The 22,991-nt window shown below is 30.9% G+C and overlaps 3 protein-coding genes across 5 annotated transcripts; 2 read left to right on the top strand and 1 right to left on the bottom strand.

The window, feature by feature from the left end:
* Positions 1-1,188: 1,188 nt before the first annotated feature.
* LOC130895963 (protein tipE) lies at positions 1,189-3,197 on the bottom strand. The gene is made up of 2 exons (XM_057803655.1): positions 1,728-3,197; positions 1,189-1,673 (listed from the first exon to the last, which is right to left on the bottom strand). The coding sequence occupies exons 1-2, from the start codon at positions 2,648-2,650 to the stop codon at positions 1,610-1,612; spliced, it is 987 nt and encodes a 328-aa protein (XP_057659638.1). The 5' UTR covers positions 2,651-3,197; the 3' UTR covers positions 1,189-1,609.
* LOC130895970 (protein tipE) lies at positions 3,088-18,537 on the top strand. Of its 3 annotated transcripts, XM_057803668.1 has the most exons (5): positions 3,088-3,163; positions 4,740-4,845; positions 6,514-7,303; positions 11,662-11,732; positions 17,876-18,537. In XM_057803668.1, exons 3-5 carry the CDS (start codon positions 6,642-6,644, stop codon positions 17,929-17,931), a joined length of 789 nt encoding a protein of 262 aa, XP_057659651.1. In that variant the 5' UTR covers positions 3,088-3,163; positions 4,740-4,845; positions 6,514-6,641; the 3' UTR covers positions 17,932-18,537. The 3 variants fall into 3 exon arrangements, with proteins under 3 accessions (XP_057659651.1, XP_057659668.1, XP_057659661.1); XM_057803685.1 differs by lacking the exons at positions 3,088-3,163; positions 4,740-4,845; positions 11,662-11,732 and having other exon boundaries at positions 6,642-7,303; XM_057803678.1 differs by lacking the exons at positions 3,088-3,163; positions 4,740-4,845; positions 11,662-11,732; positions 17,876-18,537 and adding an exon at positions 17,500-17,594 and having other exon boundaries at positions 6,642-7,303.
* On the top strand, positions 3,477-4,835 carry LOC130895953 (uncharacterized). The gene has a single exon (XM_057803644.1). The coding sequence runs from the start codon at positions 3,477-3,479 to the stop codon at positions 4,833-4,835; it is 1,359 nt and encodes a 452-aa protein (XP_057659627.1).
* Positions 18,538-22,991: the final 4,454 nt, after the last annotated feature.

Below are 22,991 nucleotides of genomic sequence, written 5' to 3'. Positions count from 1 at the left end.
TTTTGACTGCCTAGAAAATTTTCAGATGCCTAAATAAATGAAATTCGCCAGGATTGAGGTTGGGGTTGTACGGATAATGTCTTCACTCAATTTATCTTTACTCGAATTCAGAAAACAATTACTAATCGAAATGTATAAATAGAGCTATTTTTAATCAACTCAGTCATTATTACAATGTACATACATACAGTCAACGGTATGCTCAAAATGGGGTCATGTTATTTTGTTTGAGACATAGTGACTACGGTGCATGCGTGGAACTGTAATGAAAACGGCTCTCACTTTACGAATAAACCTAGTATATCTTATTGTTAGATTTGGATGAAATTGTCTCATTTTATTCGAAACGGATGCAAATATCATATAAAAATTAGGGAATAAACTGAGATTTGTTTCAGTCGTCTTATTCCCAATCCTTACGTTTTTTTTAATAGAAATTATTGAAAATAATGTAATCGAACCTTCTCTTTCTTCTATATTATGATAAATCTCGAAAGCTAAAGTCAGTTAGAAAAACATACCTAATGTATAGACAAATCGATAAAGAAAACTAGAGCCATAAAATTCATGTTGACTTGAGTTATTTTTAAAATTTAATGATCTCAAGCTTATGCTTTCATTTTAATTTTATAATAATTATTTAAATTCGGAATGGTTTGTTTGACATGATTCTGTATTGAGTGGTCTCAAGCTTATGCTTTCATTTTAATTTTATAATAATTATTTAAATTCGGAATGGTTTGTTTGACATGATTCTGTATTGAGTGGTTATTAAAAATTTTTGTTTCTGATATGAAATAGAACAGTATGGAGAGCTAGAAAAAAAACTGTGTTGTATTTCACAAAATAATCCATATGATCATATAATTTAATAAAAATCTGTATAGAAAATAAGTTTCAGTGGTTGTATTACTAATTAGTTCCGGTCGTACATTAATATTTGCATGATATGGAATTTAGAGACATTTCTAGAATTTGCGTTGAAATTCCATCAAGATTGAATAACGTTGATTATACTTTATATACTCACACTTTACAGTAGATTCTCAATATTTTAAGAGAATATATATATATATATATATATATATATATATATATATATATATATATATATATATTGTTTTAATTCAATTATTGTGAAGTATAAGAATACCGAAACCTTGAACAATTGTAACGTGTGCAATCTTTTTATAACAAAATTTTATTAATTCATAGAATAATTACTGATAGTGATCCTATTATCCCTATCTTATTGAATTGTGTTTAATGTTTCAATGCTTCTTTGCATTTTATTGATGATAAGTTCAACTGCCAGTTCTATAATGTGCGTGCGTCCCCATCACCATTAATTATTATTAGAAAACATCGATTCTAACAAATTGAAGGACAAGTGAACTGTATTGAAAAAACTTTGAAATAATAAAAATTCACGTTCGAATAAAGATTCATTCTCAAAAAGAATAAATAAAAAAATTCATACGTACTATCTTATTTGAGAGGAACGTAAGTCATATATTTTCAGATCAAACTGATTTTGAATTTATCCTAAGATTTACGAGAGAAACGAAAAATATAAGCCCGAGAACAGTAATTTCACGGCTCATATATTTTATATGTCAGCGACTGGACCTCCTGTGGTCGAAATGCTGGTTGTCATAGTCTTCGCGATGTTTCTGAAATATATTTTCGTTTAAAAAAATATTGTTTAGTGGAATGAAATATATTACCCTCCAATTGAAATAGAAGTGATGACGCCATCAGCGAGATTCTCTCGACTTATATCATCTACCATTGCAACTTTGAGGTGGTGGCCAAAACTCGCTAAATCTTCTCTAAAGGCTTCGCTAGCTGGTGTCAAGCCCCCACTAGCTGGTGGTAATGGTGTTCCTTCAGGTCCACTATCTCCTTCCATGTCAATATCTTCGGCATTTTTCTTTAAAGGAACTTCTTCTTCATCTTCGTTATATATTTTAAAATAAGCTATCGCCAAATACACTACAGATATAATAAACGAAGGAATAGGTATTGCCATGGCATACACCAAGTTCATATAGACTTGCCACATATCCAAGTGACTTATCACCAAACTGGGATCCACTCTACTATAATAGCATGAAAAATTTGATCCGATTTCCTGGTATTTTTTTAAAAAAATTGAACAGTTGAGCATAGGAGGATAACCACAACCCTTCACGTTAGGAAATAGTTTTGCTTCCTGAAAGGACCAACCAAAATCATCATCATCTGAATCATTAGATTCATCGTCATAATCATAATCTTCCACAATAGCTCGTTTTCTACGTAGAAGAGCTGATGGTTGTACAGTTGACGAGACCGATATGTTGGAACGGTTTGCAGCTTTATAATTTACAAAAATTTGTGTGCAAGTATAAATATCTTTTGTGCAGCCTTCTCTACAAGACGTCCAACTACAATTTGATGCACCTAAGCGTCTGTCGGTCCTTAAGGTCACACAATAAGCGGGTTCTTCGTCGAACTCCATGAAAATCGTTGTAAAAGCCGGGTCGATGACAAAAGGCACAAGGAATAAAAATGAAAATAAGCTAAAAATACCAAGCAGCACGAAGAAAGCTGTAGTATAAAATAGTAATTTTTGTTGCCATGTTTTTTTAATATCCTCGCTCTCCATGGTCGCAAAGTAAGGACAATTTGGAGCTTGGACCCCAACATCTGCGTCCAAAGACTAGCGCGAGCGGCTTCGGCCAGCTCACACCATGTATCTTCTCCGCAACTTAGTTATAAACTTTTATATAAAACCAACAATCTTTGGGTCCATTTTCTCAACCAACACATATCTTTATTTAATTATACGCACACGAAACGAGTGTTCTTTTACATTCTCACGATAAATAAGAATACATTTGAATTTTAAAATATTTCAAGGAAACACACATAAAAGTTAATCACAGTCGTTATAGTTTAGAAATTAATTCGCACAGTTAGAACAAATTTCGTATAAAGTGTGCCTTCGACGGCGGGCATTGTGTTGTGAGCACTGCAGTCCGTGTTTATGGTATCGATTTTGGCGCCGATTCCGTCAGATGACTGGAATAACACTGTCACACCGTTTTCCATGAGAGGAGCCACTTGCCATCCTCGTTCTACCGGTTTTCATGGCAGAAATTTTATTCCGGTCTCTTCTGTAAGTAATTTATTCGCACTTTTGCACTTTTTAGGACGTGTATTTTAGAAATTACCATGTACATCTTTTATTGAATAGTATATATATATATTAGAATCTGTTTTGGTAAATAATAATTCGCGGGCAGGCAGTGCGCGTGCTATTATTAGCCTCGCCGCAGTAGAATATTGATCAAGGAACGTGCGCGTTTGCATCTAGCAATCACAGGCCGATTGTCGTTATTCAGTACCCCATAATACACGAGTCTTGAATGGCGGCTACACAAATCAACCCTAATTTTTGCTGACATCAGTATGCGAAATAGTCTTTCAAAATGCCTAAAAAGAAGCCGACACCCGTTGAAGATCTCATTATACCTCCTCAAAATACAAAAATTTGCGGAACAATATGTCTCTGTCAGTTAACTTTAATTCTTAGCAGTGTGGCTATAGTTTATTTAACAGTTGCAATTTATGTTCCTTCGACTCGTGCGATGCAATCAGGTATATCAGAAACTCCAGTTATGTGTACAACTACTCGGGCGGTTCAAGTGGAATCTTGTGATTGGGGTTCATGTGGTGAATGGTGCTTAAGCAAAACATCAGGTTCTTGTATGCAAATTTATGTTAACCTCAGACGGAATGGCTCCAGTCTACTATTAGTGAATTGTACAAGTATAGCTCAAAAAATTTGTTACGGCAAAGACCAAGAAAACGCAAAAAGAAGTAGGTGCATTGCGGATGAGTGTAAAAATTTGACAGGTACATTCAACTGTTCAATGGGTATGTGTTTAGATCTTACAGATTCTTTTGAATGCATTTATAAATACACAGATCCGCCTCTTAAATGTTCAGGTCGACGTGGAAAAATAACTTGTATTGACTTGAATGGATTATACAGCTGTAACAGAGGAACATGTGAGAGAATTCGCACTCCTTATAATTGTGATCGTCATTGTGGAGGTGCCGACATAGTAACACGAAATAAAAATGTAATAGTGCTAAGTGGGGACGAAGTATATTTATCACAATGTCAACGATGCATAGATAGCGATACAGGTCAAGAAATTTGGAATGAATCTCAAGATAACATTATGATGGCTTCCTGTCATTCTATATTGAATACATCTAAGGGATTAGAAGCAGTAGATTGCGTAAATGGTTCGTTACTCGCTAATAATATGTTACCGAATGTCACAAATTTTACGTACATAAGTTATTTGAGCATTTTTAACACAGTTACTTTGGATGAACGTCAAATAGTAGCTCCTCCAGAACCCGATCTATTGATTGCAAATGACAGTAAACTACTTATTAATCTCGAAGGTTGTGTGAACACATTAAGAGATGAATGTAGAGACTTTCTAAAAGTATATGGAAAAGATGGTACCGACCATTTTGCCAGAGCACGCTTCCCATGTTTTTATTCATTGGACAATCCTGGTATAGTTGTAGCACGTTTTGATTTAGCAACAACTACGAAACAATTTTTGATTGCTTCGGTCCTGCCCGCTGTTTTATTCGTTGTTTCTTGTCTGACCTTAATTTTGTGTCAACGCACAGTAGTGGTAGGTGATGATGCAAAAATGCGATTTCAGGGATGTATAAAAGCAGAAACTGAAGCTACTGAAAAAACAGCATCAACGAATAATATTAACGATAGAGGAGGAGGAAACTCGATCATGGCACTTTGAGATCAATCACGTGAGTACTACATTATTTACGTATTTTTACAAAAAATTATTAGTACTTTTTTTTATTTTGGCGAGAATTTATTAGAAATATCGACATTTTCAAATTTTCGAATTTATTGCCGATATATTTAGATAATTTAACGTAATTGCAAGTCAATATTCCATCATATGTATTCAAGCAATTGATTATTTTTTCTCACATGTCCCAATGAAATAAATTATTATCCAAAGAATTCCAATACATTATACAATGAATTAAAAAATTTATTTCTCCGTTTTGTCAAGTAATTCAACTTGACTCGAAAATTATAGTTTCAAAGTAGATTTTGATGACGAGATGATGATACTTCTCCACGTCGTTTTTATATTAGTATAACCAAAAAGATTTGGATCACTGGTTCCCATTTCACTATCGAAATCAAACTTATCACGAACTCTTTTAGTTTCCAACAATCTAGAATATAGTATATAGTGAATATATATATGAACTGTATAGAATAAATAAAAATTTCCATTTCCAAATATATTAGTTTGTAATGTGGTTGAATAAATAATCGATTGCTGGAAATTAATAATATTACTTATTAATTGAGTTAGATATATTTCCGGCAATATTTGTTCAATTTTATTTTGTTTAATTTTATATCGAAATTTCATTAGTACAATATAATAAATTCACGATGAGGAGGGTTTTCAATTACAACTGAAACTCTGGATATGTATCAGTAGTTTTAGAATTCATAAGCCATTTTGTGACCGGTGCATTAGTAACTGGAGGCCCTTTTGAATGTATTGAGATTAATTTTCTATCCTGTCTTTGTAAAATCTTATTAAAGTTACGGGGTATATGAGAAATATAATCTTTAGGCTTCTTTCACAAAGTAATCCTCTTCAGAGTAGTCTTCTTGGGTAGCTGACCGGCTGGGATGGCTACCATTATTTGTATAAATCCTAGAAGTTTCCAACTGATATGGGTTTCAATTCACAATCTTCTTTATGTCCTCCAAAGTTCCGAAATGACGTTCTTTCGGGACATGCGTTAATTTTTAGAAAAGAAAAAAGCTATAAGGATTCAAATTGGGATTGTTCGTGGTTATTAGCAATACTGGCAACAAGATCAACGACAAATCTCCTTTGATTATCCAGTTTTTCAATTGTCAGGTTTTTCAGTACCATTTTGGCATAAACATTTCGTATGTCCAAATCTATTGTCAAAATTTTATATACGATGAAAATTCTCAAATACAACTATTCAATCATTATTCTTATCGATCAAAGATCATGTATTACTAAAATTATCGCATGTTCAACGGTTCCTTCAGTTTTTTAAGTTGAAAGTTTTCCTGAGCGAACTTGATGTTCAACGTGTTCTCGGCCTTCCACTAATAATTTGTCACAAATGTAGTTGTGTTCTTAATAAACATAGTTCTTTGTATCAACTTTTCAATAACGTACTCGAGGATTAACCAAATTTAACACATAACTTATTCCATTGCGGTCTTCCCAGATCTACTACGTTTAATTTGTTCATTCAATGTGAGTCTTAGTATTAGCACCCGAACGAAATTTGAATACATTGGAAAAATAACTTACTGACCTTGAAAATAGTTTCAACAAATAAAATTTCAGCTGATTATATTGAATTGGAGTTGATTTTGTACAGTAATTTCTGTTTCAGGCATTCCCCTCCTACTGGATCGAGACTGAACGGCTAAATCAAAATTTGAATCCATCTCGTAGGGGAAAGCGTACTTTTTGAATTATTGGCACACTTAATTAATAGATAATTGAAAAGAAATTGTAATTATGAGCATTATAAACGAAAAAAAACCACTCACTCTCATTTCGATAGCAGAAACTGCGAAATTTTATACTTCGTTATGTCTCGGAACTACGGCTATCCTTTCCGTATTTGCTTTTTTGTTTTTGATACCATTCGTGGTGGATCCAGCAATCACAAGCCTCTTAGCTGATTATGAGCCAGAGCCTGTGACATGCATCGTAACCCAACATATTTATGCCGAAGGCATTTCAAATTGTTCTTGGTCGTCTTGTCGCGAAGGGTGTACTCGAGAAGCCACTAAATGTCATCAAATTTACGTCAATTACTCTAAAATTCCATTTCATCTGCACAAATCCGCCAATCCCATACAGTGGGACGTAGCGGATACTCATTTTTTAATCAATACAGAAGGTTGTGGATATCCACCATCTGTTAACTGCTCTGAATTTGCCCGTCAATATGGTTACAAAACCGCAGGTACACCTTTTCCTTGTTATTATAGTAGAGTATATCCTGAAATGCAAGTAGTTGCTAGATACTCATGGGACGACACCTTGCGACATTTGGTGCTGTCTATTGCCATTCCAAACCTGTTATTTGCTGCCTCCATAGGAGTACTAAGCTATTGGTATTGCCCAGGATGTGGCAGATCCTGTCAAAAATACATGCATCACTTTCCAACAGAGTAAGTTTGTTAGAATTACTGCTTGTTCGTGCATGAGCATCATTCAGTTTTATTTGAGTACAAAAATAAAGATAATATAAAATGCTGCATGAATATTAAGCTATCCCTTCAAACAATAATTTAACACCAACACATCTATACTTCTCACAACGATCGCTTCTTTTATATAAGAAATAAATAAGTATTATTTTTACTATACTCTATACCCCAGCATGGAAATATCACTAGTTCTCTATAAATATCCATGCTACCTAATATGAAAATAACAATTATTATTCAATTTTTATAAACCAAAAATATGCCGATGATAAATAATGAATAAAACTATTACAATCTATAACGTTATTTGCTAATAGACACATATAATCTGAGAAAAGCTGATACTATTACAATATTTCGATTTTATTAAACGCCCATTAAATGCTCAATTTTATTTCCTTTATAATTTGAAATATTTTCTGTGTGTGAAAAGCACACGTATACTTTTTCATAGTTAACCTAGTTTCCAAGGTAAAATGAATATCATTAATGATGTAGTACAGTTTTACCTTATTATATTTATACAATCTTCCATCTTTCACAATGGTATTCCAGCACATGATTAACATTAGCATTAGTATTTCTAGCTTTCTATCAAATTGCGTTTAATTTTTTATGTGCATTAGATAAAGATATACATATCTATATTATTTGTACGGGTAGATGAGAGAAAATAAATCAATTGTCATAACAGATGCTCTATTTTGTTGAAGAACTAGTAGCTAAAAAGAACGCAAGGAAGTTTGATATGATCCTAGAAATATAAGTCAAGTCTTTGACAAATAGGCGGTTGAGAAATTGTTTACTTACTTAATGGGAACAATGTACGTTTGATGAACTCTCATATTGAACATTCTACTAAGAGCGATAAATTACATGTACTTTTACAATTCAACATGTTCTGAACTCATCAACCAGCCATTTTTCCGAATAGAATACAGATTATCACTGTATGAATGTATTGAACTTCTACAAACGACATAACAGACTTCTTAAGAAACCCATAATATACTGTAATGAGTTGTAATACCTGTTTATTATTAAATCCTGAGATTTAAATCCATGTTGACTCATTCACTCATAATATACATCTACATATTTTTATTTTCCTTTTATGCGATTTCGTAAGTTTATCTGTGTGTCTCCAAACCATTCCTTCATACTATCTTCTAAGAGTTTATTCATTATATATATATATATATATATATATATATATATATATATATATATATATATATATATATATAGCATATATATATATATATATAGCATATATATATATATATATATGCTATATATATATATATATATAGCATCTAAATGTTCTTGATTTTAGGTCTCTTCTGTTTCAAAATTCAAAATTTTTTTTAATACTTTTAAAAAGATAGATAAAAATTGACATTTCGACTTGTCTTTAAGTCTTCACCTTCATCATAAATACCAAAATAAGAATAAAATGGAACTAGACCTTTGTTCTAATGAGAAAAATTAATTTTTCCTTTGTCCTTACATCTCAAATATTAATTAAATTATTTGTAGTTTTATTAGAATTTACAAAATATAGCTATAAATTTATATTAAATTATTTAGGTCTTTTTCATCATTAATAGTTTTTTTCGTTCTTATTAATGTGAACCATTTCTAAAAATTCTCTTTTTCGTGTGTTATATTACGTTTCAAGAATTTTTCCAAGAAAAGGATAAGCAGATACTACACTTGGGAAGAACGACTTTTTATTTCGCCATCAGATGCAAAAAAAATTGAAAATTCGAAATGCTTTATCCCCTAAAATATATGGTTTACCAAAACTGCACAAACCTAACATTCCCCTTCGACTGATGGTTTCAAGTATTCAAACTCCTCTCAACCAATTATCTTATTATTTGAAAAATATTTTGAAAAAAATTTTATATCAAAACAAATACTATATCAAAAACACATGGGATTTCAAAAAAAAATTAAAAGTATGGAAATTCCAACCGAATATGTATTTATTTCGTTAGATGTGGTTTCTTTATATACAAATCCTATTACCATTATGAAAAAAATATATTAATAAAAAAATGGGACAAAATTGAAGAATATAAGAAAATACCTCAAAACTCATTTATAAAAACGATAGAACAACAATATATTTCAAATATGAAAATGAAATGTACAAATTGATGATTTGTTATTTCAAGTGTTATAACACAATTGGTAATGGAAGATCTTGAGGAGACTCTCCTAAGCAAACATGATATTAATATTCCATTCTTTTTCCGATATGTAGATGATTGCATTACTGCTGTACCAAAGAATCAAATTGAAAACATAAATAAAAATGTCTTAAGTCTTAAGTCTTTATCAAAATATTTTGATACAGACTTAAAGAAAAGTCGAATCGTTAAAATTAATCTTTCTTTTAAAAACTATCAAAAAAAACTAATTTTAAAACAGAAGAGACCTAAAATCAAGAACATTTAGATGCATTAATTAGACCTTTTGATATATTAATGCATCTAAATGTAATGTGTGTATGAAGGATACGCTTCAAATCCTGCATTCACCTAGAAATAAAGAAATTTTCTATTTTACTAAAGATAGATGATTGGAGTTTTTTTATATCTCTCTTTTAGGAGAAAAATGTTCAAATTGTATATATTTTTAACATGAATTCGTTTATTATTGAACATATATCAGGATCAAAAGGAAGCGAATTTAACCGTGATATCAATACAATGACAAATATTTAAAAAATTTTGGCAACTATATGGCATAATATGTAGTTCTCTGAAAAGTTACGGCTTTTTATTAATGTCAGATCTGGAATTGATGTAAATTTTCAAAAGTATTTTCCAGTAATCTCAGTTAACATGGAGTATTTCAGATTATCATTATTACAGAAATGCTCCAATGCTCTTATTTCATACATCGCTACTTTTTATAAAAATATTCGATCTTCGTTTTCAGAACTTCTGTAAGAATCTTTTAAAAAGGGTTATGTGTTCTTTCCGACCAATCTTTCAGATATAGTCACCGTCTTACTGGAAGAAAGTAATGTGACCGAGCAGGATCTTGTTAGAGGTGAATAATATCATCAATACGGGTGCTCACTAATTTGTTGAACCAATTTAAGTAGAAATCAGGTTTTTCTCAGTGAGTGAAGGTCCAATAACACTATTCCCAAGAATACCAACATACAGCTGACTTTTGCAAACTTTTACTTTATTTGCAAACTGTGTATGACCATTTCTAAGAAGCTACTGATTTCTATCACTCCAGTAGTAATAATTTGCTGCAGAGTGATGTGGAGGGTCTGCAGTAAAGGTCTTCAAAACCTCCTTTGTACTGCTTCATCCATGATGATCCATTTATGTCAGCAAGAGAGCAGATTTCAATAAACTTGGGAACTCATCCCAGAACATATTTCTGGCTTAAGTTGATCAATGTTGACATTCTTCTTGCGCATCTTGCACATTTCCTACTGGTAGGTATAATTTGAAACATAAACACCATTTTAAAAAAGCGTACATCCCTTAAATCGCAAAATTAATTTGTTATTTGGGCGACAATAGTGAATGATAAATAGGGGATATTTATGCAAAAATCTTCAGAATTCTTCACTTCGGCTACTTTCTTCATCTTATAATCTGAACGACAACAAAAATATTATGCCTCTTTGTTAATTTCGTGGAGACTACAAGTAAAAATATTTCGATAGTTTAATTCATTGTAATTCATTGAAATCATATCACAAAGTGTTCTTGATAACTGAAACTTGTTTACAGTTTTCACCAGCTATAAAAAGTAGGTCAATTATGGGATATTTTTGAAAAGGTAGGTAAATGACGGTGTCAGTCAACCGCACTTTCCATTAAAGATTTAAGTGGTTGTGTCCGCCCGCGCTACAAAATGATGTAGTTTCGCTGAAAAACAGCCTACAAGCTGTCCCTCTGAAAAATAAGTGTGTCGTGGGTTTGCATACTTTTGAATTTTTTATAAAGACTGTAGTATGGAGGAAAGTACATTATCAAATTGATACATTGTATAGGTACTCGTATATCAACATATGAACTAATTTAGTATAATCAAATTTGAGAATCTAAGTGAAGGGAACAGGAGAATTGAACTGTTTAAGGTGGAACATTAATTACTCCCTTGAATTCACTCTATACAGATTTCATCTTATCCTGTGTATTTATCTGTATATTTTTATGTTATTGCTTGTTATATACTCTAAGTTGACTGTAGTTAGCAATTACGCTTTTTTAACTTGAAAAGTATGTGCATTATCACATTTTATATTATACAATTTCATAAAACACTATTACTTGTAGTAACGACATACATCTGGGGGTCCATTCCTTCGGAAAAAAAACAAGTTTGTCTTCAATGGGCTTACTAAAAGGTATATTCTTTGAGAGTATACGTTCAGTGTGTGTCAAGCTAACTATTTATAAACTGGTATAAATATTTCCACGTAACTACTTTATGTTATTACTGTTTGTTTGTAATTACAAAAACTTTTATTTTAAAAGAAATTAGCATACAAATACAAAGTTCATATGAGTAGAGATGGCGTCAATGTAAACAAAATAATGTATTTTTTATTAGGTTTAAACATCATCGACCCAAATATTAAAAATTCCAATTTTAAACTTGTTGAAAATGTTTACAGTAGAATTGATTTAAAGCTTCTAATAATCTCATTTTTTGTACATAGCTCATCTATCTTGTGCCAGAAGTTTGGCGAGGTTCTACTTTATACTACGTTTTCTAGTTTTTCCTTCAAATATTAATTTTACAATCTCGCTTTTTATGTGTAATTATAATTGATGTAATATATTTAACAAATTTTATTCGAAATAGTTGGAGCAAATGCTCAAATAGCAAAGAAAAGTTTCTCTTAAGTACGATGACTTAAAATTTCCACGATGAATATAAATTTATTCATAAATCAAAAACGAAATATTCATTCGTATTTACATATATACTGTAGTAGAAATTGTATCCAATAAAAGTAAGTAGACTCTGATTCTGATAACAAAACGCTAACAAAAATAAAATTCCCCTTTCAAACAATTTGACTTAATTCTTCTTAGGAGAAAAAAAAATACGTTACTTGTTATATGGTGGCAATTTCCACTTCCTCAATCTGAAATTATCTTTGGATTATATCTATATCGATTCAATTTATATTAGCTGTATATCTACCATTGTTGTTGCTTGAACAGAGAAAACAGTTTCGAACTGCAATACGTTGAAGACTTTATCTTGAAAAATAATTGGTTACAAAGGTATTCTTCTTTTAATCATTGTTTATTTCCAGCTTAAACTATAATCTCTCTCTTTGAACGTACCAATGTGTCGAAACTTTTAGCTCTTACAATATTTTTGTTTGCAATAATTTTTACCCCTTAAAAATAATTAAAAGGATAGAAGAATTGGTGATACATGTTTGTATCTTAGAAGTGTTAGTACAAGATTAGATTTAAAACGCCATCATTTAAACTTCTCCTTAGGAATTTGTAAACGTTTACAATGGCACCTATTTGACTTTGAAAGAGGTCTTATTGCTGCTCTTTGGGATGCTGGAGAGAAAATAAGCAGAAGTCTGGATACTATTATTATGTTATTAGGCGTGACACCAAGAACACCAAACACGAATAGCAAGAGGCACGGATCCTTGGATTATAAACGGATAAGAAGTTTTGGGATTCTCCACACCGATCTCAGTTAGTGTCACCTTTAATTCTTGAAAGGATAATATATCCATTTCGATGCTGCCAACAACAACTATTTTGATAACAGAAATGAAACATTATCGCATTTAGTGATGATTCCCTGCTCTGCCTATACATGTATTGTCCTCGAGCGAGGGATAGCAGGAGACGTAGCTAACGTCACAAACTAAAATATTTTGTTGAGCAGCTTTTACATAACACCGTTAGAGCTGTTAGGAGTATGAGATACTATTGCTTATGGCTCAAGGTCACCTTTTGTCTTCATCAGAAACAATATGAATGCACATCGATACATTCGAGAAGTAATGGAAATTCCCTACTACATATAGCCAGACAACTTTGATCTATTTCCACCAATCTCAAATATGTAAAATAGTCGGTAAAAGGTTAAGAAATGTATAGTCTCCTGCTTAAACTCGGATGGTTATTCGATGTGAAATAGAAATCGTTTAGAATAAGATACCCCAGCTTCTGATTATAATTATGCTTAGAGGTTTTGGGCAATTTTTGGGCAATCGCGAAGCTTGAAGGCATTATTTATTGTACATTTCCATGGGGCAAGGTTCACGAGAGTGAGCCATGCTTATAATTTCAAATTATTTCAGTTCGTGACGCATACGAAAATATAAAATTAATGAACAGTTCACACGATTTTGCGTTCATGGCGCTAATTATTTATTGTTCACAAGTTTAGTCTACATCGAAACATAGATCATGAATAAACTAGTTGTTGGAAGGTGTGCCGTTATGAGTTCTGCTCTTTTTTTTTGTATTATATCAGCAAAAGTATTAAGTACCAGATTTTTTCGTACTTCGTATAAACGAATAAATGGGTACATATGATCAAACCAGAATAATTTTGGCTTTTAGATATAATTTGTACCTTTTCCAGAGTTCGCACTGCTAGATATTTTCTCAACTCCTGACAATAAGAGTTTCTTGGATTTTTCATTTCATAATCATTTATTTTGGCCAAAGTCCAGGAATTTTTAATTCATGTCTTATCCTATTAGCAGCTGCGTGCAAATCTTTATCATGATATCCATCGAAATTTAAGTCATATAAGACAGATACCATAACTCCAAAAAACATGTGGTTTCATTGTCATTAAACTTCATCAGAAACGTATTTCATGAAAGTATGATTAAGCACTATTAAGTAGGTGAATAAAATTTTATCCATTTACATATTACTTGCTCATATATAAGCCAAATATTATCGAAATAAAATATCATTGTTTTCTGGGTGTACTAGCTAACTCATTTAAGAGACATTTGGAAACAGTAGCAGTAGTAGTAGAGAAATGGGGCGACGTAGATTTTCGAAATATCCGATTATGTAAGAAATATTTGTTTCATTTTTTTGCTATAATTTGATGGAAATTTATGAATATTCGCTTATTTGTGAGAAAAAGTTGACAGTATATTCAAAAAAAATAAATTCTTGTAAAAAGAGTTGATGAAAAAAATCTTTATACCAGCTTTGAATAGAAAACACAAACGCTTTTGTTATCATGCATCCATAGACACTATTTTGTATGCCGATCATTGTATAAATAATCTTAATACCCACACAACCTCCAATTATTTCGATATCATTATAAGTCAGAATTCAGGATTATATACTCTAAAGAATTTGTTCATTATTCAGAAAACCATATTTGCAATAATATATGACATTGATTATCAACTATATATTTGAAAAATTGTAGTTTAATCTAAAGAAGAATTGGTAATAACAATTTGATAGATAGTTTCATTACTGTCGTTAAAATTCTAAACATTGAAGCTTTTCAATAAATATTTATTCTTGACGACTATACTGTTTTATATCTATATCTTTTTTATTTAAGTGATGATACTTTTGGTGGTATCCATATTGTGATTCTTATCTCAAATATAGTACCAATTCGTTTGTCCCATGTCTTCCTCTTTTTTGGTTTTGCCTAATTTTGGTTCCCATACTTCCTTCACTGGTCGTGAAACCATTCTTCGTCAAAATTTTTCTGAGAGATATGAGATGTTTTCTACAATTAGGACTATATCATCATCATGATACGAAATGATTATCCATGACGATCAAAATTTTCTGGATAGTTTTATATACAAAGATAAATTGACCTTTTTCCTTTTTGGGCATGTGAAAACTCAATATGCGGGTATGGGGCTCAAATAATCTTCATGCGATGTTACATGTGCAACGAGATTTCTTAAATTTCAAACGATATACGTGATCAGCAGTAACCTGACCTCTGGATTAGAGGATCTAGTGGTAGGGCTTGTTTCTTTAGGCTTGCACGGTCACCCGATCTAATTTCGTATGATTTCTACATTTTTAGGTTCATAAAGGATCGTCTGTGTGTGCCTCCATAATCTTCCAGAATTGAGAAGCAGGATTGTAAGAACTCTTTTAACAAGTACTCCGAAGATACCGATCAACATACGGGGAGTACCGCACATCGCCTTAACGTGTGCCGTGTAATGAATGGTGCTGACACTTTCGCGGTTTAATGTAAAACTCTTCTTATTCCTCTTTCGATTGATGTATCATTTATATCTGTTGAATGTTATAAATTATATAGAGTTAAAACCCCGGTATTCAAGTATTCATTGTGAAACACCCGGTATATTATTATTATATTTATATATTATGAACTATAGATAATCGTCAGGAATGCTTTATATTATAAAATACCAACAACTGAAATTTCCTAATTTCATAAATAATTGCAATATTCTTTTCTTTGTGTGTTCCATATTTTTAGAGAAAGAAGTATTCTCGAATAATTTGTATATAAAATAGATCCATGGAATTCAAGGAATCTTCATACGATAAATATATCAAACATTTCATAGGAAACGTTCTCATTTTACAACATTGAAAAATTAGCTGTCGGTTGTGCTTATTTCATGAATCCAATTCTAAAAATGCAGAATTTTTCTTATTGTTAGTAAATATAAGATAAAATAAAAGTGTCACCTACATTTCGTGAAACTAATTATAGTTACAGGAATTTTGTTGGAAGGATTGATTAATATCGAAATTCATATAGTTAATTACAAGATATTTATCTCGATTAATGACATATATTTATTTCCAACACCTATGGTAAAATCAATGTATTCTTTGTTCTGTAGAAATGTACAGTTGATCGGCATATTATAAAACATAAGTAATTTTGAGCCACTGGTCACATGGTTTTTTGTTCGCAATGAGAATTTGAAAGAAATGTGAACATGTGAACATTTTGAAATACTCTAATAATTATAAGAATATTGTAAGTTATTTTTAACGGACAACAGTGTTACTTTAGATAGTCAGTTAAACACACACATTTTGTGCTAAATTAGAGTTTAATTGTGATTTGCCTATACAATGATAATATTAAGTAAGAGTATAGCTTGTGTCTATTCATGGTTTCAATTCTTTGAACCTACTTCATATGTTCGTTTATACAAATTTTGTTCTATTATAAGTACTCCATTGTCTCGTATGAAGACTTTAATTTTCTCCATTATATTCCCCTCGGATACGATCATTCATTACTTCCTCGTAATTTTTTTTCCACGACTGTTTTATAATACATATTTGTCATTGTCATGATGCATTCTATTTATTTGTAAGTTTTTGGTTTTTGACGCCATAAATATATAATCCTTCATTAGTCTTTTTCACTTTTATTTAGTACTATTGCGATTAACTGCAACAACATTCCTAGTACACAACAAAATCAATCGTAATAATGATAATTAATAAAGAGTAACTTGTGGGAAAAAGCATTATAAATAGTGATACAGAGAGCGTACCAGAAATTTATATGAAAAAATAGCGTGAAGGAAAATTAGGATACAAGTAAAACATCTGGTGAAGAAAATACAAGGCGTCAAGATAATAAAATGATTAAAGGTGGACATGAAAAAATAGGGATTTGGAACATATTTAGGGGAAAAGAAATAGAGCTAGCTGAGAAAATGCAAAGTTATAAGATACTGATATTAAGTATTAGCGAATCGAAGAAAAGGAACAATTGAAAATCCCAATACCATATGCAGAGGACATGGTATTAATAGCAAGTACCAGAAGGCTTGACAATGAAAGTGAATATGAATAAAACCAAATGATTACGAATTGTAAAAAACGTAATCAAAATAGTAGAAACTAATTTTGTTATATTCAAACTTCCTATTTCGTGTGCGCCCTCTTTTGTGAAAAGTCCTAAAGGACATCTTCCTGTTCTAGTAAGTCTGGAAATTACCTGTTTGAGTACTTTTTTCATAATACCACTATAATGATATGCGAACAATATATGTATATTGGGTTTCTGCATAATTATTAATCAGTTGTGAATACGGGTTCGGGTATATCATTTATCTTTTGAAACTATTTTGAGTTTATTTCTATTGAATCTCTATTCTCTCTCTTTCATTCTAGATTCCAGCATTCTGGTCAATTCTGGTTATCCGTTACAAAATAAAAACCACTTCACTATAGTATCCGAAGACTTCTACTGGTAGTGATAAAAAACAGTACGTTTTCATTTAAAAGTTCGTTACTATAATTTAAAAAATTATCTCATGACGTGGTTTATCTGTCATGATTTATAGGTAACTCAATTCTCAATGACTATCATCTTCATCTGACTAAATCTTATCGTATTTAATACATTTAGTAGTACATTTTATAGGTTGATGTGAAACATTTCCATTTTAAACTCTCTTTGCGAAAATTATTTATTATAATTGGTAGTTTGGATACATTTATTGATAAGATTTTGTGTCTCTATATATTCAATTTTAAAATTTTGCAGAGAGGAAGACTTCGATGAAAATAACTACTAGCACCGAGCAATTTTCAAGTTTCTGAAACCTTACCACGCCAGCTTTACCGAAAGTTTTCCTCTACTTTTACATTCTTCATCATCATCCTCAATTACTATAAAACTGTTTGATACTAAAATGTCCTGCTTTTTAAAAAAAATTTGTAACAACAGAGATTTTTACACTTCTCTTCAATTACTATATTATCAGGAATCACCAAAATCGTAAATTGTACACATTCAAAAATACCATTCACTAGTTTCCACCAAGTAGAATACTATTGTTGGTGAAATAAAAAATTTTATTTGATACTTTATAGTTATATGAAATTGAAGACGACCAATGAACAGTTTGAAACACGTACTTTTGTTGGTTCACAAAGGACTTTTTTCCCATTCACGCAACATTCTTGGGATTTTCTGAAACTATTGAATGATAGAAGAAATTAAATTAGTGTAAAATCTTTGTTCTTACTGAATTCTATTGTTCAACTTCAGTATTGTAATATAAAGAGATAAAAGTTAGTACAAATATTTAAATGAATTTTGCCTTAAGAATTCGTTCTTATAGCACTATATTACTCTTGAATAAATATAATAATTTGTAAATATTGTTACACAAAACAAATTGCCCAATAAATTATACTGCGATTTTTCTTTTTTTTTATTTTTCTCATTCCTAGTAAAATTATGATAACAATTCTTTCAATTTCTGGATAGATGAAATTTTAAAACGTTGATTTGTTAAAACGAAATTCAATATTTTTTAAAACATGAGCTCTTAAGTATGGCTTATTATAATCTATATAATATATGTAATAAGGGAGAGAACTACTTGAATGACACACACAAAGCGAAAATGCTATTGAAGCTAATGCTAACGACTAATAAAAAATGATACGTCAAAAAAAATATTGAATATTGGAGTAAGTTCGTGACATATTTATCACAAAAATCATAATGTAATTCATCTATCTTCAGTAGGTTCACACAAAATTTGATTTGACGAGACTCGTAGTGCTTCAGAAATAGCTCAAGATATTCTGTCGAGGAATTGAGGAATGTACCTACATGTGACACCACAAGGAATGCTAGCAATCACAAGGCATCCCTGTCACAGATTAAGATTCAAAATTTATTTTTTTTATGTAAAAAAATATACATAATTTCTATTCCACTCCATTGTAAAGATAATTGTTACATTGTATACCCAAAGACGTATGAAATGGAATAAAACAGTAATTAGCCCATTGTTATACCTTATTTATTGAAAACAAAATTTGAAACTGAATTGTCAATATGTTGAAAATGAAATTCTTAGTTTCTGATATCATTTATATCGATAAAATCAATTCATTTAAATTTTCAACAGAATGCTTTGGTTTGTGTGTTTCTGATGGGATTAATGTAGTGGATATTAGATCAACATGTCGAGACTCTAGCTCTATGATTATGATTGAAATGATAATCAGAAAATCCTAATCTGCAGTCTCCTCATCAAAATTCCGACAATCTCTGAATTATTTTTTAATGGTTTTATTTTCTCTTTTGTGTTGAATATACACAGATGGCGATATATATGTTTCTTCAGGTTATAGAATAATCAGCGTCGATGTTCATTTACTCTAACATTGTTTTCACGTGGAAATTCAATTGTCTGTTGTGCAGTGTGTGACGAAGCATTATCGAAATGCACATAAATCTCAATTCAAAAACTACAGGTAAACATTTGTGGTACACCACTTTGCTGTAACTATACGTTGATCTTCAAGCCCAATTTCTTTCACAAATCCAGTATTACGAATCAAATTTTCGAAAATAAGTTTCTTGATAGACATTTGCGTTGTAGTTATTATTCGTGTTAATGAATTTTCACACATAAACTTTTGTGGTTGAGAATACCATAAAATGTTTCATCACATGTTACTTCTTTAGAAAGAATACAGTTTCCACCAATATATAACATTTCCCGCGCGATTCTTACTCTCTCTACCATTCACAAATCGTTATGTAGATGTGGCACCCAACGAGAAATAATGAATATATGATCATGTAAAATTGATTAACTGTTTCGTCAATCGATTGATAGGTTTTGTTTCCAACAGTAACTGAGGGCCTACGAACACGTTCTTCATTACCAAGTGATATCCGTCTTCTTTTAAATTCCCTCTACCAGCGAAATACAGTTTCTCTTGAGGTTTCATCACCAAAATGCCAGTGAAAATGTCCCCTATATTCACTTGAATCGACCTTAAAATCATAATTCGTTTATACCGCTATTTACTTTGTGATAGCAGCGATTTTATTGCAATTTAATACTTAGGGATAATGGTATGTAAAAAAATTAACTGTTATCAGCTCCAATTCTCTAGTTTCGTGGCATCTCAAAATACACTATCAATGATTGAGGCTTGTTATATATTTGACTCAAGAGATATTTAGAAAAATGCCACTATACATTTTCAGAATAATCGTAATTATATATTTTTCTACCTAATATTTAGATCGAACAATAATTTTTTTTTCTCCAACAGCTAGTTACATTTCTCTTTCCACTTCCAAAAAATATTAACTTAATAAATATATTTCAAATTATAAATAATGATTATCGCTAAATATTATGTTTATTATAATTATTCACTACATCATTACTATACAACTTAATTATCTAGTTAATTATTTAGATAGAACGCTAGCGAACAATCAACTGATTTATTATCAAGGACATTGATAATACTTTGCTTGGAATCTTTTTGTTATATTAAACTGTTTGCATTTTTTTATTTTCATAATGATCTTTTGTAGCTATTATTATATTAATAAACTATTATACATACCAAACTAGTAAAAAAAATCGATATAATTTAAAATATTTAATAAATAATGCATTGTATCCCAATTAAAAGTTGCACTTCAATCATAATTTATGTTTCAACCTCCTTTTACTGTCCTTAGGGATACTTAAAAATACCTTATTTGGCGTAGTAATGGTGGTGTTAATACATTTTACATACAACCGAACCTTTTATGATCCAGGCTTCGACATCCTAACAAAAAATACGGCGCGAAACTCAATCGGCGCTGGTGACGTAAGCAAGCTATTGGTGTGTTGCAAGAAGAAATATGGGCGTAGTAAAAATATTTATATCAGCTCTATTATGACCATTTAAACCATTTAAAAATTTAAACCTGACATTGTTTTCAGACCGATTGGAAAAAATAACAAAACAGTTCAATTTTAACCTATGAAGTCCTCAATTTTAATATAGTTTAAAGCTTCGTTTTTCATTGCTAGAGCGCCTGAAACACACTTCAAAAGCTTTAAACGAATTAACATGATTATAAAGCTGTTTCTATTGTCTACGTAACCCCGTTTTTTTTTTGGAAAATAGTTTCTTGAGAAAACTAGACAATTGTAAAAAGAAACGTTAAAAAATGATTTAATTTTAACAAATATACTCTGCAGAGTAACCACCGTCCATTTTCAAATGCTTTATTTTCACAATATGTCTGGTATTATCACGATTCTTTTTCGAAGGTTCTGAAGAGAGTTAAGCTAAGGACTCATTTTTAACACGTGTCGTGTTAACACGCATTAACACGTTTTATATGAATATCTATTCCGATCCGTATATCTATAATTATCTTTATGTTAATTGAGGTAAAATTTATAGAAAAGGTTTTTGTACAACTTCCCAAATAAGGACTACCGAGACCAACGAAAACGACAATCTCAAACTAATAGTTATGTTTCAGAAAATACTCAAGGAAGTTCCTTTTCCAATACATTAATTAATTTTACAAATTTATAAAATGTTAATGTACTTTTTCAAAAATAATTTATGTCTAGTTTTGTAATAATTTTATACTCGGTTGTATTTAAGAAAATATAATATTGTATTTTGTTGTTTTCTACCTTAAAGTTATTAAAAGTCGTTCCTCTGGAGATATTGCTTCTCTAAAATTTGTATTTTGCTTCTTTAATTTACTTTCTAGTAAATTTCTAGTAAATTTCAATTAAATGTGATTGTGAGTTGCTATTTCATAGGGTTTTGTTTACAGAGCCTAGCAAGGACACTAGTACACTCAGTATTTTCATATGATCCTGTACAGTTTTACCATTCAACTTTTGAAACTGTGGAAACATGAGAATTTTGCTTTTTACCACCGTCAAACCAAATTTTTATTATTTCAAAAACTAAAAACTACAATTAGTGCAAATAAGGATATGTCTTAAACCATTCACAACAAAAAACTTGTTAAAACTAACCACAAGAAAACCATTCAAAATATAGGGTTGCATAGATAAGAAACCAGCTTTAGAATGGTGTATACTCTATGCCATTTAGAATTTCAAAAGGGATAGTTCAGTTCATAATTTCTCTTCAAATCAGGTTTTTGCATGATCATTCTCTGGTTACTAAGAATATGTATAACGTGATTATAATCTTATCACTCCATAAAAAAACTTTTATTCATATATTATTGTCAGGATCCAGTTTTTATCATTATATGCGCGTTTTCAGTTTTTTTAATAGAATTTTCTCCATGTCTAACAACTAGCTAATTTGCAGTACACCAGATGCCTGAGCTGTTTCATTATCGACTGGGTTATGATAGATCTGCAATTGGCCCAAAACTGCCAGCTCGACTGCTTAATTCCTGATCGTTCTCTGAACTTCGTATCGTTTGTATCACATAGAATCCGTTATGTTCGATTTTAAAACATATAGATGACAAATGTTTTTATTTAGATGATCATTATTGAATATCCTCCCTGTGGTTCTAGCAGCTTAATCATTTTCATAGTTCCCCTGAATGGTTTTTTGGTTTTGTGGTCTATGTACATTACTTCTCAAGTGATTTAGGGTGGGTTACCGGGTATTTTCTGAGATTATGTTTGAACAAATGATCAGATCACCACCTATTCGAGTATTCGACACTACAGAAGTTATAAAAATCTATACGTTTCGTTGATAATACATATCTCAATATATTATCGATCTATTAATAAGCTTTGTTCTGTCTTCAACAGATGTCTACACTAACGTTATATAACCAGATATAAGTAGATTAATCAATATCATTCTTCTTGACTACTACGACG

This window comes from Diorhabda carinulata, chromosome 1 (genome assembly GCF_026250575.1).
Source record: "Diorhabda carinulata isolate Delta chromosome 1, icDioCari1.1, whole genome shotgun sequence".
Taxonomy (NCBI): Eukaryota; Metazoa; Arthropoda; class Insecta; order Coleoptera; family Chrysomelidae; genus Diorhabda; species Diorhabda carinulata.
This window is presented reverse-complemented; position numbering and strand designations above follow the sequence as displayed.